Raw genomic sequence first — 15,565 nt, 5'->3', positions numbered from 1 at the left:
GCACCCCTTCATCAGCCCTTGGGGTCAGGACCAGGCACTGTCCCCTCTTGATGAAGACCCCTCACTGGGACTGGGAGCCTGGCTAGGCACCAGACTCAGAGTCACTCCACACTTCCCTACCATTTTGGGGTCTCATTTCCATGCTACCTTTTTTATTTTTACTTTAAAAAATAGCCCTGGCTGGTGTGGCTCAGTGGATTGAGTGCTAGCCTGTGAACCAAAGGGTCACTAGTTCGATTCCCAGTCAGTGCACATGCCTGGGTTGCAGGCCAAGTCCCCAGAAGGGGGCACGCAACAGGCAACCACATGTTGATGTTTCTCTCTCTCCTTCCCTTCCCCTCCTTAAAAATAAATAAAATCTTTAAAAAAATGTTAAATAAGATTTATTGATTTTAGAGAGAGAGGAAGTGAGAAAGAGAGAAACATTGATGTGAGAGAGAAACATCGATTTGCTGCTTCCCATACACACCCCAACCTGGGATCGAACCCATGATCTTTTGATGTATGGGACACTGCAACTAGCTGAGCCACGCTGGCCAGGGCTCCCTGCTGTTTTTAAGCAGCAGGAGTCTGTCCTCATAGGAAGGCTCTCCTAGACTTGACCACCACCCGGAACCCTCCCAGTACCCCCACCCATGAGCTTGGAGCTGTTCAGCCCTGGTTTATGGAGGAGAAAATGAATGATTAGCGAGCCTGTGAGACAGTCTCACATGAGAGAAGTGGCCAGGGCCATGGAGGCTCCCAATCCAGCCTTGTGACACCCCAGAGTGCCTCCAGGGTAGCCCTTCCTCTGCCTCCCCCTTACCTCAGCTAGTCCCAGAGAGGCTACAGGAGGCTTGGAACCTGACACGTCTCTGAGGATGAGGGACTGTTAGGGGCCGCACCCTTGCCCTGGTCACCCAGCCTAGCCTAACCCAGCCCAGCCGCACCCTCCCTGCCTGCCTGTGACTGATTATGATACTGGGACCGGGGCACCTGGTGGGAGAGCCTGCCTGGGTAAGTACTGGCTGTTGGCCTAACACACCAAAGATCTCCAGGCTTCAGCTGCTGGCCCCAAAGCGCAGGTCTTCTGGGCCATAAGCCAGCAGGCCAGGGCCTGAGTGGACATGGGGGCAGTGAGTTCTGGGGCACAGTGAACTGGGGCATGGAGAGGACTCAGCTTTGGAGGCTGGGAGGCAGCTGATTTGTAACTTCTGACAAAGTCTGAATTCCTTCCAAGAGGAAGACAGGTGGCCAGCCCAGGGCCTGGCCCAGTAGGTGCTCAGTGAATGTGCAGGGTCAGAAAGGCATGTCTGGCAGCCCTGAAGGACTCTACCACCCTCAATGCTTTTCTCATAGTGGTCTGGGAACCTGGGGGCTGGACCTATGCACAGTGAGGGGACTGCTGCCATCTGAGCCCATCTGGTCAGGCCAGATACAAGTGGTACTGGTGTTACTGGGCGGGGGCCTGGCCCTGACAAGGTCCGCCTAGGGCCAGTTGTAACGTGTGGGTTCTTGACTTCATGTGGGAAAGATTCCACAACACAAGTCCAGGTGACTATGAGGATACATTTATTAAAGCTGGGGACAGTGAAACAAGGGCTTAGCATAGAAGCAACAGGAGAGCTTAGGCTGGGCTGCCGTAGCTCACTGGAAAGTCAGAGAAAAGGGGTCTTAGGGGACAGGTTCAAGGGATCAGCCCAGGACAAGCTGCTGCCGCCCATGGCCTTAGGGTTTAAGAGGCAAGTGCCTGTGAAGAAAGAAGTGGGGGGAGAAGAAGGGAAAGGGAATGGTGTGGGCTGCTCTTCAGAGGGAGAGCGGTTCTAGCAGGGTCCTTCCTCTTGAGGCTTTTTTCTGTCTCTTATAGGCAGGAATCTTAGGGGAGGTCTCAGGGGGTTTCAGAAGAATAATCATCAGTTCTCCAGGTGTGCCCTTGCAGGGTCATGCTCTCCACTGATTGATCAGTGACAGGTCAGGGGCTCTCTAGTCATTGCAGTTGGTCCTGGCATCGCCCACCTGGTTTTGCTGCTTTTCTGGGCCTGGAGCTGAAACACAACTGAGGCCTGGATGTTGTCTCCAGGGAGGAAAGACCAGGAGAGAAGAGGTTATTCTGGGGGCAAGGTCCTCATTTTCCCAGTTTGTCCCCTGCCAGGCACTTGGGTTCCCCTTGTGACCATCTGCACCTGTCTGTGAGTTGATCGGCCAGTGTGTTCAGCTGTCTGTCTCAGTTTCCCTATTCCACTTGTCAAGGAATTTTCCTAGCTTCTTACTATCCTGCCTCACCGGTACCTCTTGATGTAGCTGCCTCTTGCATCCGCCACCATGAGCTGGCCCTGTGGCGCACAGGCCATGCCCAAGGGCTGCCCCAGCCCCTTTAACACCAAGCAGGTAGGTGCCGCAGCCCAGGGAAGCAGGGGCAGCTTGGCACTGCTGCTTGTCTGTCACAATGACATTACCCTCTGAGTCAGTGCACACACAGGCTGGGCTGCCAAAGGCAGGCCCTGGCAGGCCCCCCGGGAAGCCCGGGGTGGCAGGAACTGCCGAACAGCCCCGAACTCCTCACTCACAGCAAAGCCCCCATCTGGCCCCAGGCCCACCCAGCAGGGGCCCTCCAGACGCAGCATGGAGGCTGAAGCCAGCAGCTCCAAGGTGGGGACTGATGCGAAGCTGTGTACAGCCCCAGGCCTATAGTCTGTTACCAGGAAGCAGCCAGGGGCATCCACAGCCAGCCCCTGAGGGGCCAGGAGGTGTCCACTGTCACCCAGTGGCCTTGGGGGTTTGGGAAGTATGTCCATGAGCACATGGACAGCCCTGTGGACAAGGTCACTGACCACTATGAGCCCAGCAGCTGTCATAGCCACATCCTCTGGCAGGAAGTCCCCGACCCCTGGAACTTGGCAGGGCAAGTGGCAGTCTCACAAGGTCCAGCACATAGATGTAGGGAACAGACCCAGCTGTCAGGAAGGGCAGGCCATTTGGAGAGTAGTGCAGAACCCGGGGCCCCTGTCCAGGTCCTGAAGGCACCTGGACCTCCCTGAGCAGCCAGGAGTGAGTGGAGTCTCCAGGTCGGTCCAGAATGAGGTGAAGGCCCTGAGGGGCAGCTGATCAGCTAGTGGGGAAGGTCAGGGGGGTCAGAGCAGGAGGCCAGAGGGTGGATATGCTGGCTCCCCCGCTCTGAGGTAAGTTACTACAGTTGAGTCGAGTTTGGGGCAGCTAGAGAAAGAATGCCCCACTGTGCGCCAACCAGCAGCTACCGAGGTTCTCCTTTGACCGCCCAGGCAGTGCTGGTGTTCTCCTGTTTTACAGATGAGGCAACTGAAGCACGGGGGTGGGGGGTGGGGGAGCTAGATTTAAACTCAGTTTCACCAGGCCCTGAGTCCAGCTCAGTCTGCAAACCCAGCAGCCAGCTGTGTCTCTAAAGTCCTGTTCTCCTAGGTGTGATACCTGGGAGACAGTTCCAGGAGACGTGGACCCATGAAGATTGCCATGAGTTTTTCTCTGATGCTTGAATGAGCTCAAGGGCATTGAGATGTCCCAAAGTGGAGGTTGGGGTGACAGATGAACAATTTCTCAAATTCATCAGCCCACAAAACCCTTCCTTCCTTTAGGCAGGGAAAATGACCCTTCTTGGGGGACAGCCCAAGCCCCTGTCCCCTGCCCATTGCCCTCACACAGTCCCTGGGAACTTTCCACCCCTGAGGGAGGAGGCCGGGGTCCTGTCCTAGGCCTGTCCACCTGTCCTTACCCAGGGAGGCCAGCAGGAAAGGTCTTCTCCTACCTGGGGCCAGGTCCTGGGGCCTGCTCCACCAGCAGCTACTAGGGCCTGAGGAAGTGGGAGGAGCCACCTTGACGTGGGCAAAGGAGGAGCCACCGGCCCCAGTGGAGTCCTGACACTCCAACGCCAGGGACTCCCCAGTGCTGCTACATGTGTGCCTTGGGGACTTTGCACTGGCCTCTGGGACATTCTTTCTGCTGCCCCTGCTTGGTTGAATGCCACTCATGGTCAGCCCAACAAACCCCTCCACAGGGAGGCCCCCACAGCCACCCATACCCCACGCTCCTCTGCAATGTCAGTCATGGACAGCCCCACCCACCACCACACGCCCCTCCCACAGGGCCACAGTCCAGGCTGGAGGACCACCAGGGGTCCCTCTTGTCCCCCCACCCCCAGACTGGGCAGGTTGGATCCTGTCTTCCAGATCCCTTTCCTGCACCTGTGAAGCTGGGGTGATCTCCCCCAGCAGGCAGGCTCCCGTCTGCCCTGTGGCTGATGAGAAAGCAAGGAGCAGCAGACACCACACTGGCAGGTGCCGATGGGAGGCTGAGGGCTCAGGACCTGGGGGTTCTCTGGACACTTCCTAACTCAGCCCACAGTCCCCTGCAGCTCCTCCAGGAAGCCCCAGGCAGGTGGAGAGTCAGCCTCTGTCTGCGATTCACAGCTTTCCCCACTTGGCTGGTCTACACCTGCCTCGTGGACACTGGCTCTTAACGCCCTTGGTGGGGAGGGCAGCCGATGCTATCTGCTGCCCGGTGCAGTTAATGGGGCAGCCACAGGTCCTGCTCCGACTGGCTTCAGCCCGGCTGGCCCAGCTTGGGGAGCCAGGCACAGGCAGGAACTGCCTTCCCTGGGGCCATTCCTGAGTGGGCACAGGGGTGTGGCCACCTCACAGGGAGAGAAGTGATTAGCTGGATCCAAGGGTCCCCTGGGAACCCCTTCTACCTGCCCCCCACCCCTGCCTGTGGGAAAGGCCAAGCCAGGCCCAGCTCTGCTGGGAGGGAGGCAGCGAGCTGTGAAGGCCACCCGATGCCTATCATGGCTGCAGGGCCTGGCGGGGGCCCAGTGGAGGCCATGCCGGGCGAGCAGCCCTGGGCCACAGAATGTGGGGGGCACCTTTTAACCACAGTGGGAGCGGCTTCCAGCACGAACCTGACGTGAGGGCCGTCCTGCCAGACTCAGGGCTGCAGGCATACCTGGAGGGCCCTGCCCACCGCTGATGCGCCGAACCATCCGATCGGCCCCCAGGCCACACGCACCTGCCTTTCCTTGCCTCTGCCCCCTCTGATGGAAAGCCCCCTCTCTATCCCCAGTTTCTGCCCCCTCCCCAGGGAGGGCCCAGTCTATGGGAGGCAGGTCAGGACCTGAAGTAGACACCCGGCAGGGAGGCCCAGGACACTCCCCACCCCGGACGCCCAGGCCAGGTACATTTCCATGCGGAGAAGGTGTTCTGCGGGTGATGGCGCAGCAGGAAAGGAAAGAGGAGGCTCAGACACAGTGTGTGAAGGTGGTTTCTATTTTAATGTCCATAATTGTGATCGATAAAAAACCATGGTTCTCTGCTGTCCCCCTGTGGCCCCAGAGACAGGCCACAGCCATGGTGGGTGGGGTCTGTCCATGGGCATGCTGGGCAGGCTCCAGGCCTCACCTCAGGGTCTGAGGCAGGTAGAGGGCCAGGGGGTGGGCATGGGGTTGGGAGAGGACCTCCGTCACGACAGAGGTGGCGGCAGGAGCTGCAGTCAGACCTCTGCGCCTGGGGAGCTCTGAAGGCCAGAGACAGCCTCCGAGGGCCAGGAGCCCCCCACCCTGCCACGGGGGCCCCAGCTACCGCCAGGAATGACAGGGTCGTCTGGGGCTTTGAGGGGGAGTCCCGGAGGTGGGACACTGGAGTCAGCCTCACACTTGGTGGTGTGGCCAGAGAAAGGCTCAGCTACTGTGGGGCCCAGCACTCTGGGGGGTTCAGGGGCCCCCTGGACCAGTATGGAACCCAGCTCTGATTGCCCCCAGGCTCCCGAGGTCACCTCGGGTAACTTGGAGGACGTCCGTTTCACAGAGAGGTCAAGGGGCACGTCCGGGGGCCGCACGGCCTGCTCTAGCACCTGGTGGATGGTGAGCAGCTCCCGGCGGATCTTGCCCAGCTGTTCCCGAAGAGGCCGTGGAGCCAGGCCCCTGGCAGGTGCCAACTGCCCCAGGCGCTGCTCCACCCTAGCATAGTCACCGAGGGCGCGTGTCAGGTCCTCGCACACATGCCCAGGGACCACGAGCATCGGGCCCGATGGCTGCTGGGGCAGGGGGGAGACAGGGCCCGGGGTCTCAGGGTCGCCTGGCTCCTTGTCCTCAGGCCAGAGAATCACGGAAGGGCCAGTCCGCAGGCTAGGGAGTAGGAGCCAGTCAGAGGCTGTGCTGTGCCCCCAGCACCCCCAGCCTCTGTCCCTCTCCCCCTGTGTCCCCCGTGCAGCCTGTCTCCCTGGCCTAGAGACTCAGAACCCCAGAAAGACAGACAGGCTGGCTTTCTGGTCTCAGTAACCTGTCTGTGGCCTGAAGCCTATAATCCTGGGCACTGAGCTCAGGACAGGGGCCCTGCCCTCCTCCCCCAACCTCAGCCTCCCCCCTACATGACTGGGGGGCCCTGATACCTACCTGCTCTGGGAACCAAAGCTGGCCATTCTGGAGGGGGCCTTCGGGGGCTGCAGCCTGCTTCCCAGGGGCAGCTTCCTCTTGGGGTCACTCTGGGCAGCAAGCTCCAGCCCACTCTCCTGCCCTGGGTCCCTGGGGGCACCACAGAGCCAGGGCCCAACCAGCCCAGGTACTGGCACTTTCAGCAGCCCAGGGGCCAGAGTCCCAGGGGGTCCCTTGGGAGGGGCAGGGGGCTTGGCAGGAGCAGCCTTTCCTGACTGCAGCCCCAGGCTATGCTCCAGGAGCAGAGGGTAGTACAGGTGGGGAATAGGGGTGGGGTGCTCGGGGGGCTGCAGGGCAGGGAAGGCAGAGGCTGGGGGAAGCAGGGGGCTGGCTGAGCCCAGGAAGGGCATATGGGCTGCGGCAGCCAGGGAGGGACCCAGGTAGGAGAAGAGGCTGGGGCCAAGAGGGTAGTTGACTCCCAGCAGGGACAGCTGGAGGCTCTGGGCCTCGGGGAACTCGCTGGAAGCGGGCGGAGGGTAGCAGGGGACGCCGCTCTCAGGGCCCACTGTAGCCGAGTCCACCGTAACTGAGCTCCTGGGGCCCCTGCTTGGCCTCGGCTTCCATGATTCAGCCAGGAGCCCACCAAGGCCTGCAACCTTCTGGGCATCCTTGGCCACAGAGGGTGGTGTCCCTGGGGACCCCTCAGCCTCTGGCTTGGGGCCCCCAACTCGGCAGTGCTGGGAGAGAGTGTCAGTGACAATGAGGTCGGGTGAGGTGGGATTATCTGGAAGCTCAGCTCCTCGGGGGTGCCTGCCAGGGTCTGTGGGGCCAGAGGGACAGTCTGTGGTGGGCCCGGGGGGCCGGGATGTGGTTGGGGCCCTGCGGCACGCCCAGTCTGGAGAGTCAAGCAGCAGCGAGAGGGAGTCCTTGCAGAGGCTGTACTTCATGTGGTTGTACAAGTGCGACTTCTCCAGGCAGGTGAACGGGCACTGGAAGCACTTGTAATTGTAGGGCTTGCCCCAGGGCCGAGGGATGTAGTGTGGCTTCTTGGGCTTCCGTGCCCGGGCCCGGGCCCCAGAGCCCAGGCGGCATGAGCCTCCCACCTCTTGGGACATGGCAGACTGCTAGCAGACAGGCCACGGTACCATGACCACCTGCAGACAAGGGGACCTTGGTCAGTGCCTCTGTCAGCTCCCCGAGCTCCAGGAGCAGAAGCCTGGCATGGCGCTGCCTCCATGCTGCAGCCTGGGCCTCCCTGGACTTTGCACACGCAGCCCCGACCTGGAATGCCCTCCCCACCTCACCCTTTAGTTCCTCTCCACGCGCACGTCTAAGGTTGCCAGGTGTAGCTCATAAAAACGTAGGCTGCCCAGGTACACCTGACTCAAATAAAACACAAATGCTTTTTTAGTATAAGTATACTCTCTAGCCAAAATTTGCAATGTACTAAAAAGTATTTGTTGTTTACCTGAAATTTACATTTAACTAGACACCCTGCATTTTATCTCTGCCCCAGCCCCAGCAGCCCCACCACATGGTGATTCCACCCAGGCCTGTTTCTGTCCACACTGCAGGCATTTGGTGAGTGACTGGAAGAAGTCAAGTATGACCAGGCACATTTCTGGGGGACATGAGCTCTTCCTTGTCTTACTCCCCTCCAGAGCCCCTCTGCCCATGCCAGGAAGCCGAGATAAAAAGTCATTCGGATGAGAAAGCAGCAGAAGGCTCCGAGCCTCCGTGCGCGCACCAGCGTGTGCTCCGGCTGGGTACTAGAGGTCTCTGGGGGGGTCAGCCTCACGTGGGGCTAGACCAGGCTGGGGGGCGTGGATGTCACAGCACGACCCCACAGCACGGCCACCTGCTCAGCCTGGCTCCATCTGGGTGGCTTCAGGCAGGTCAGCAGCCGAGCCTGCAGTGGCTGAGCTCGGCCAAGACCTTCCTCTCCCCATGCCCTGCATGTTCACTCAGAAGCCGCTCTGCACTCCATCTGGGCCGCCACCTGGGCTGGCCGCCACCCTGGTGCATGCCTGCGTGGGACACAAGGAGAGCGTGTGCACACAGGCCTGTGAGCCCCTAGATGACCCTCACTCGGCGTCTTGAGGGACACCTCTGCACAGCTGGGCCAACTCCGAACAGAGTGGACCACCAAAATGCATGGGGCCTGGGCACACACCCACATGAGACTCACACCACACTCAGAGTGGACATGGTAGCTGCATGTGAATGCACTCACAACACAGCACAGGCGGGGTGTGAGCAGACACTCACACACATTCAGACAACACACGCACACTGCACACCCACGGGCACACACGGTTACAGACACCCCCATGGGTATGGACGGGCACATTCGCCCTGCTCCCCCGGGCTCAGGGCCGGCCAGTGGGTGAACAGGGGGGCTGGGGGGGCCGGGCAGCCACTAGAGCAGGTTGTCCTCCCTGCTGGCCTTCGGGCTCTGCACATGGCAGGCAGCCATGTCTGCTCCCCTCAAACACTGGGTGGGCTCCCCCATTATGAGGACAGCCAGAGGGATAGAGAGGCCTCTTCACCCGAGGAGACCCCTGAGAGGGGCGTCAGCGTAGTTAAGGCCAGGACGTGGAAGGTAGGGCAAGCAGCGACTCTCTGCTTGTGGTTTGTGGGTGTCCGCATCTGGGAGGGGATGGGGCTCCAAGAGGGGTACGGGGGTTGGGAGGAGTGGGCTGGGCCCAGGAAAGGGCTTGGGGCTTCCCAAGAGGCTGCAGAACCCCCTGGACTTGGTGGTGGGTGCAGAGGCAGGCCTTCCCCGAGCCCCCGGCCCCCCCTAAGACACAGATGACAAATGGGCATGTGTGCTGGGGAGATAGAGACGGCTGTGCTGGGGCCATCGATCACCCAGCCCTGGGAGCCACACAGCTGTGCCGCCTGGTGCCACCACCCACCTCACCTCCCAGCCCAGCCCCTGGACTTGGGGGGGGTCTCCTTCCAGGCCTGACAGCTCAGGAGGTGGGGGTGGGGCAGCTTGTTCAGGAACCACCTCAGCAGCTGCTGACCCCACGGGGACCCAGAGGACGCCTGACGCCCACCTCTGTGTGCTTGTGCACAAGCAGAAGACAGCCCGACACCAGCACACACCCATATACACCCAAAAGCACATTCATTTGCACACGTGTCCCTACCCGTGACTGCGTACATGCTTCCAGAGGGGCCTGCACCCACATTCTGCCAGCCAGACGCCCAACCCCAATAATTCCTTGTCTGGGGAGAACTGGTGGCAGGCCAGGAACTGAAGTCCCTACGCCCAGCGCCTGGAGAGACCACTGGCCACCAGAGGATTACAGCTCACCCATGCCATTGGCCCCTTTGGGACTTGGGGAGCACCCTGCAGGGTGTGGTGCAGAAGGGATGACCAGGCTCCTCCTAGGCTGAGGACCGAGACCCCCAACTCCCGCCTGCCTAGCCCTCCCGAGCCTCTTCCTACAGAGACGGGGCTGCTTCGTTCGGACGATCCGGGTGTAAGGAAGGAGCCTAGACGCTGGGAAGTGGGGGACGTAGGGGCTGGGGTTGCCTGGAACGCGCCGGATACTCCCGGCGTCCCACCGCCCCCAGCCCCTAGCCCTCGCGCCCAGCGCGGCCCCATGCACCCCCTGAACTTCGAAAGAGGCGCTGATGCTTGCGCCCGCCCTGCCTGAGCCCTGGCCAGAACAGAGCCTGGATCGACCCAGGGCTAAGGCAGAAACTTCTCGCCGCCGCCCCACCCCGAAACCTTCCCCACCCACCACCCCCTGCTCCCCGATCTCCCCCTCCCCCTGCCGGCGCCGGCCGCCACTCCAGACCACGGGAAACCTGCTCAGGTTCTTCGGAGCAGCGTCGCGGGATCCCGCAGGGGAAACTGAGGCCCGGTGCTGGGAGCGGCCCCCCGCGCCGTCCGTAGTCACTCACTTGACAGCGAGTCTCCGAATCCTCCGCCACCGACTGCGTCCCCCCGACGCCGACTCGCACCCACCGAAGTTCGCGGCAGGAGCGGCCGCGCGTGCGCCGCGGCGCCGGGCTCCGGCTCCGGGGGGCGCTGCGACCTCCGACACCCGCTGCGGGGGAGGGGGAGAGCAACCGTAGGTTGCGGTCTCGCCTTGGCCACCTGGTGACCCGCTTCCTCCCCAGTCCCCGTCTCTCCTCCTCTCACTTGCCCACGGTCACCCCCTCGCGTGCACTCACCAGCCTGGCTTGCCCAGGACCTGCTCAGCTCTCTCCGCAGCGCCGTTAACTCCTGGATAGAGCGGTGGCCGGTGACACCAGTGGTACCACCAGGGAAAGCAGCGTCGCGGAGGAGCCAGGAGTGGAGGCGCAGGTGTGCAGACGAATGCGGGGCGCCTGGCACCGTCCCCGCCCCCCGTCGCCTGCAGGCTGCCGCCGGGGTGCGCAGAGGCGGCCAGGTCTCCCGGGGTCCCCGCAGCGGTGTGATGGGGTGTCAGCGGAAGAGGGCACATGGAGAGCGGCCGTCAGCACTCATCCGTCAGGGCAGGGCTCTGGCCCCTGACAGCTGCCGGCCTGAGCCAGGGCCTGGGGGCCAAGCCCCAGGACAGGAGGTGTTATGGGGAACAGAGCCAGCCTGGGGAGGGCTGCAGCCCAGCCCAGGAGGGGACGGAGCCTAGCCCTGGAAGGGTGGGAGCCCTCAGCTGAGTGGCATAGCCCAATGCATAGACAGTGGGGGCAAGAATGCTTTTCTGGCCAGCTCCGCCTGGCCAGGCCTTTGCCTCCAGTGTTGTTTCGGCTTCTCCAAACAGGAGGCTGAGTGTATCTGCACCCCTCAATCCTTTCCCTGCCCGCTGACCCACTCACTCACTCCCCGCTTCCTGGAAGCATTACCACCTCTCCTGTTCCCAGGTTGGACTCCTCGCTCCCCTGGCCGGTGTCCTAGGAAGACTGCATAGCCAGGGCTCCTCCCCACTTCCGGAGGGCCTGGAGTGGGTAAGAGGCGAGGCCAGGGAAAGGCTTGGACGTTGAGGACCCGCCATGATACCTCCTCCCTCTAACGCCCTCACGGCCACAGCCGCTCCCAGCCCTACCCAGGGCATACCAGGTTTCACCTTCTTCCCTGAGCTACCAAATCTTAACAGTCTGGGGTCCCACTGCTTTCCAGCTGGGTCCTCGTGAAAATTCCTCTGGCCAGCCAGTCCCATCCTGGACATAGACACAGACATGCCAGGATAGGGCCAGGCCGTGTTCTCCCAGCAAATCTGCCTCATCCAGGGGCATCCCAGAGAGGCGTGATGGTGCTGTTTCAGGCAGGGCATGGCCCTGGCAGCCAGAGGGGCGGCTGCTGCTGCAGCCAGCTCTGTGGAGGTGCAGAGGGCCCCAGGACCATTCACTCGGCTCTCCCTGCAGGCTTAGCTTAGGCTTGCTGGGGTATCCCCAGCTCAGTTTGGGGGACAGGAGCACACTGGGAAAGGAAGGGGTCCCCACTAGGGGCTGTTGCATCTTCAGTGGGGAAAGAAAACTGGAGAGAACTGGATCCAGAGTCTAATATGTCCTGGGCCCTGTAAGCCAGGCCTCAGTTTCCCAAGGAGGGTAACAAGCCACGGCCCAGTTATTGGCACAGGTCTCCCTCTCTGACTACAACAGGCATTCATAAGGAACAGGGCTCTGTGGCTCCGGGGGCACCCGGTGTGCAGGGACTGACGTGAGGGTCAGTGCCCCACTGCCACCTCCCCTGATGCAACTTAGGGTGGCTCACTTCTTCCCTTCAAGCCCCCAGGGCAGGAAGGGGCCACCATGGGTGGCACAGCCTGCCAGTCTTCTCCTCTCTGCCCGACTGGCCTGGCCCCTGGCTGACTAGCGGACCGTGCAGGCAGCCCCAGGCCGAGAGACAGCTTGAGCAGCCATCGTGCCAGCAGCCCTGTGGAGAGAGGGGGCCAGGAGGCCTGCCCCTCCTGCACACAACCCAACCCTGGACATGCTCAGCCAAGCCCAGGCCCTTCACCACAGACACTGCGCGCAGAGAGGGCAGGGAGCACCTTGAAACAGTGGGAGGGGGTATCCTGGGCCTTGGCCACTTGGTCCCGGGAACAGCTTTCTCCACCACTCACTGGCTAACCCTTCTGAGGAGAGGCAAAGGTCACCATCACGGGATGGACTGATTGGATGCTCTTGCCATCCCTCAGGGAAAGGAAGGCCATGGATCAGGAAGTTTGCACAAAGCATGCAGAGCGAACAGACCAGTGAAGTCCAGGTGACCAAGGAGCCCCTGGGAGGAGGGAGGAGGCGAGAACTCTGGGTTCTGGGAAAAGGGGGAGGCCAAGGAGGGTCAGCTCAGCACCAGGCATGGCGGCCGTCATTGTTGCTGTTTTCCCTGGAAATTTGGGTGAGAGGAGAGGTGGCAGCACCTCCAGAGGAACTCAGCACCCAAGGGGCATGACCTGGGCACATTTCTAGGCTTCCAGGAGGGTTTTCTGGGTCTCTAGGAGGCATCTGTGTAGGGGGTACAGGTGGGCCATGAGTTTGTTGCCTGGGGCTGGGGGTTCCTAGAGCTCGGGTGCAGCTGCAGCCGGGTGGTCCATGCATGGGCATGCAAGTTGGGCCACCCCAGCAGGTGCACAGATGACCACACCCACCACACGGGAGTGGGCTCGGCCAGGACGTCAGTGCCAACCCCATGAGCCCCTGTGCTTTCTGCTCGAGGCTCTCCAGGCACATCTGCTCCCTCGCAGCTGGCACACATTGTGCCTGGGGCCTGTCCCACTTTCCACCGAAATGGGGCATTACCCTGAGTCCAAAACCCTTGCCTCGGTGCCCTCACCTGCAGAATGGGCGGTGGAGACTTAGCCTCTGGGTGCTCCTGGCACCAGTGAGGTCCTGGAGAATGGCCTTCTCTCTGCTCAGCTGGTTCCAGGGCAGGGTGGTGTGGTGACACCCAGCTCCTTCTTCTGCCTCCAGCCAGAGCTCATCTTGGCCATTCACCTCTGCCCAGCTTGCTCACAGCCCCGCACCTGTCCCCTCCATTAATGCTGGTATGTGCGTGCTGGGGGTTGCAGGGGCCGAACAGGCGACAGGCCTAGAGAAGGTGGGGGAGGGTGGCACGGCGCCCCATAGGCCTGCCTCATCCCATCAGTGTACACACACCGCCCTGGATAGGGGCAGGGGCTGGGCCAGCCTGCACCTGCCCCATGGGTGGAAGAATGAGGGACAGGAGCACCCAGGTGATGCCTGTCAGCCCCTGGGAGGGTCAGCACCACGCAGGCTGACGGCCACGGCTCACGTTCACCCACTCGCTGATGAGCCCTGGGACACACGGCAGCCTCAGTGTTGAGAGCCTCTGGGCCCAGAGCATGGATCGCCTTCGGCACTTCTTCCACCTTGCCCATTTGAGGTGGCCTCAGGGACCCAAAGCAGAGAGGGATGGGCCCAGGGCTTGGCTGTAAGGGGGGGCACGCCTGAGGCCACTGATCCCAAGAGCACGGGTAACCCACAGTTGGGCTGTGAGGGGAGAGGTCGAGCCACAGTGATGGGTTTGGGCAACTGTGTGGACGGAAATTCAAGCAGGTTTTCAGGCCCCCCGTGCAAGCACTTGGAAGGCTGGGAATTAATTCCCCAGGGAGTCTGTGAGGGGGGCTGTCCAAGCTGGTCCACCCTAAAGGAGAGGGGTCCAGCTGGGACACTTTTGATACCAAGGACCCTAGAAGGCCTATCATCTGCTCTCCTGGATCAACAGACTCTGCAGGGTAGCTGGACCACACCTGCTTTGCTGTGCCTCGATTTCCAAAGCTCCAGAGTTGTCTCCTTTGGAAGCCCTGATGGCCCTCATGTACTCTACCCCTGCACCCACTAGGTCATCAGCCACCCTGGTGTGGGAGCCCTCTGTATGCCTCAGATTGCCGTGATGGAGGAGAGGGTCTGTACTGGGAGTGAGCTCCCCATCGTAGGAGGCATGCAAGCTGGGGCAAGAACTTTTGGACCAATGAGGGAGCAGCCTGGCCAGGCAGGTGGGATGAGAGGCTTGGGCCGCCAGAGCCCCCACCCGGTTTTGGAGGCAGCACTGGCCAAGCAGTGCCCTGGGCCGACAGCAACCATATGTTGGGAGAAGAGCTGTGTGCGTTGTTCCTCGGGCCCCCGGGGCCTGGCCTTCCTGGGCCTGTCACAGCCGATTTTCCCTGCCTGAGTGGCAGTCTGGCCAGCGGGTGGGGGCTGCAGAGCCTCTGCACAGCTCGTTTGTCCCCCATTGCTCTCAACACTGGACCTGGCGCTGAGGGTGGGTCCAGGTGCTGTTCCCCAGTATATCCCTGCACATCCCGCCCTCTGTGGTCCCATCCAGGTGAAGCCGGGCCCCTGAGAAGAGCCCTGGTGTCTGGGGGCCACCCTCCTGCTCGGTCGTGGGCGGGCGGCCAGAGGTGCACATGGGCTGCGTGGCCCTGGGGCAGGCGGGAGAGGGCCCGGAGCCTTGGCCCTGTCAGTCCAGCGCCCAGAGCTGTGCAGAGGGAGGCGGGAAGCAGAGGCTAATTTGTACACTAAGTGCTTTTGACAGGGATGCTTCACAAGTGAGAACACATCACCGCCCGCCCTGGGAAGGCCGCCATAGCCAATGGGTGGGCAGAGGAAGCCTGGGTGAGGGGCTGGGAGAGATGGCCACGGGGACGCGCAGTGCCAAACCAGAGGTGGGGCGGGGGTGGGGGGTGGGCAAGGATGTTGGGAAGGGGGGATGAGGAAGAGAAGGGCAGAAGGGTTTAGGGGAGGGAGATGTGCCCAGAACCAGAAGCCCCCACTGCCAGAGGAAGGGAGCCAAAGCCAAAGGTGAGGAGGGGGACAGCCCTCCCACCTCGTGTCCTCTCCCTGCTGTGGTCATTTGCCCTGTCCACTCCTCACACCTGGCCTGGGGCCCAAGGGCCACCCTGAGAGGGCTGAGGGCACGACTTAAGTCTACCTCTCAGGCAGGCCTGGCTGGCGCCTGCATCATCTCTCACCACCAGTCCCCTCTCCCTGAACCTGACCCTGGCCAAGGCCCCACTTGGGCCCTACTAGTGTTCTACCCCTGCCTGCAACCCCCTCAGTCCTTAGTGCCATGGCTAAGGGTCTTGTCTGTGGGACCTCTCAACTTCTCAGACACTGTGCCCTCTGGGGTTGGGGCACAAGGCCCCCCTCCCCTTACCCCTCCCTGTTGGAACCTCCCCCCACCACAGGCTGGGGGGTCTCCAGGTTGGCCAAGGGGGTAGGCATGCAACCCCC

The 15,565-nt window shown here is 61.8% G+C and overlaps 2 protein-coding genes across 5 annotated transcripts; both read right to left on the bottom strand.

Moving 5' to 3' along the window:
• Positions 1-2,258: 2,258 nt before the first annotated feature.
• On the bottom strand, positions 2,259-2,603 carry NHLRC4 (NHL repeat containing 4). Its single transcript, XM_045848824.1, is given in 3 exon segments — positions 2,259-2,399; positions 2,401-2,495; positions 2,498-2,603. Coding segments are annotated over 3 exon segments (342 nt in total).
• Positions 2,604-5,272: 2,669 nt separating this feature from the next.
• On the bottom strand, positions 5,273-11,430 carry PRR35 (proline rich 35). 4 transcript variants are annotated; one of them, XM_045849138.1, is made up of 5 exons: positions 10,565-11,430; positions 10,292-10,437; positions 7,678-7,756; positions 6,395-7,527; positions 5,273-6,127 (listed from the first exon to the last, which is right to left on the bottom strand). In XM_045849138.1, exons 4-5 carry the CDS (start codon positions 7,486-7,488, stop codon positions 5,494-5,496), a joined length of 1,728 nt encoding a protein of 575 aa, XP_045705094.1. In that variant the 5' UTR covers positions 7,489-7,527; positions 7,678-7,756; positions 10,292-10,437; positions 10,565-11,430; the 3' UTR covers positions 5,273-5,493. The 4 variants fall into 4 exon arrangements, with proteins under 4 accessions (XP_045705094.1, XP_045705093.1, XP_045705091.1 ...); XM_045849137.1 differs by having other exon boundaries at positions 7,678-7,752; XM_045849135.1 differs by lacking the exon at positions 7,678-7,756.
• Positions 11,431-15,565: the final 4,135 nt, after the last annotated feature.

This window comes from Phyllostomus hastatus, unplaced genomic scaffold (assembly GCF_019186645.2).
Source record: "Phyllostomus hastatus isolate PE091 unplaced genomic scaffold, TTU_PhHast_1.1 phas_contig_64, whole genome shotgun sequence".
In the NCBI taxonomy this organism is placed as follows: Eukaryota; Metazoa; Chordata; class Mammalia; order Chiroptera; family Phyllostomidae; genus Phyllostomus; species Phyllostomus hastatus.
The sequence above is the reverse complement of the archived record's forward strand: the minus strand, read 5'-3'. Positions and strand labels throughout refer to the sequence as shown.

What these genes read in the sequence shown, in the direction of transcription:
- PRR35 (XM_045849138.1), bottom strand. Translation starts at nt 7,488, where the DNA reads ATGTCCCAAGAGGTGGGAGGCTCATGCCGCCTGGGCTCTGGGGCCCGG. An exon ending in AGCTTTGGTTCCCAGAGCAG is followed by an intron (nt 6,128 to 6,394) that starts GTAGGTATCAGG and finishes CCTACTCCCTAG; the next exon opens with CCTGCGGACTGGCCCTTCCG.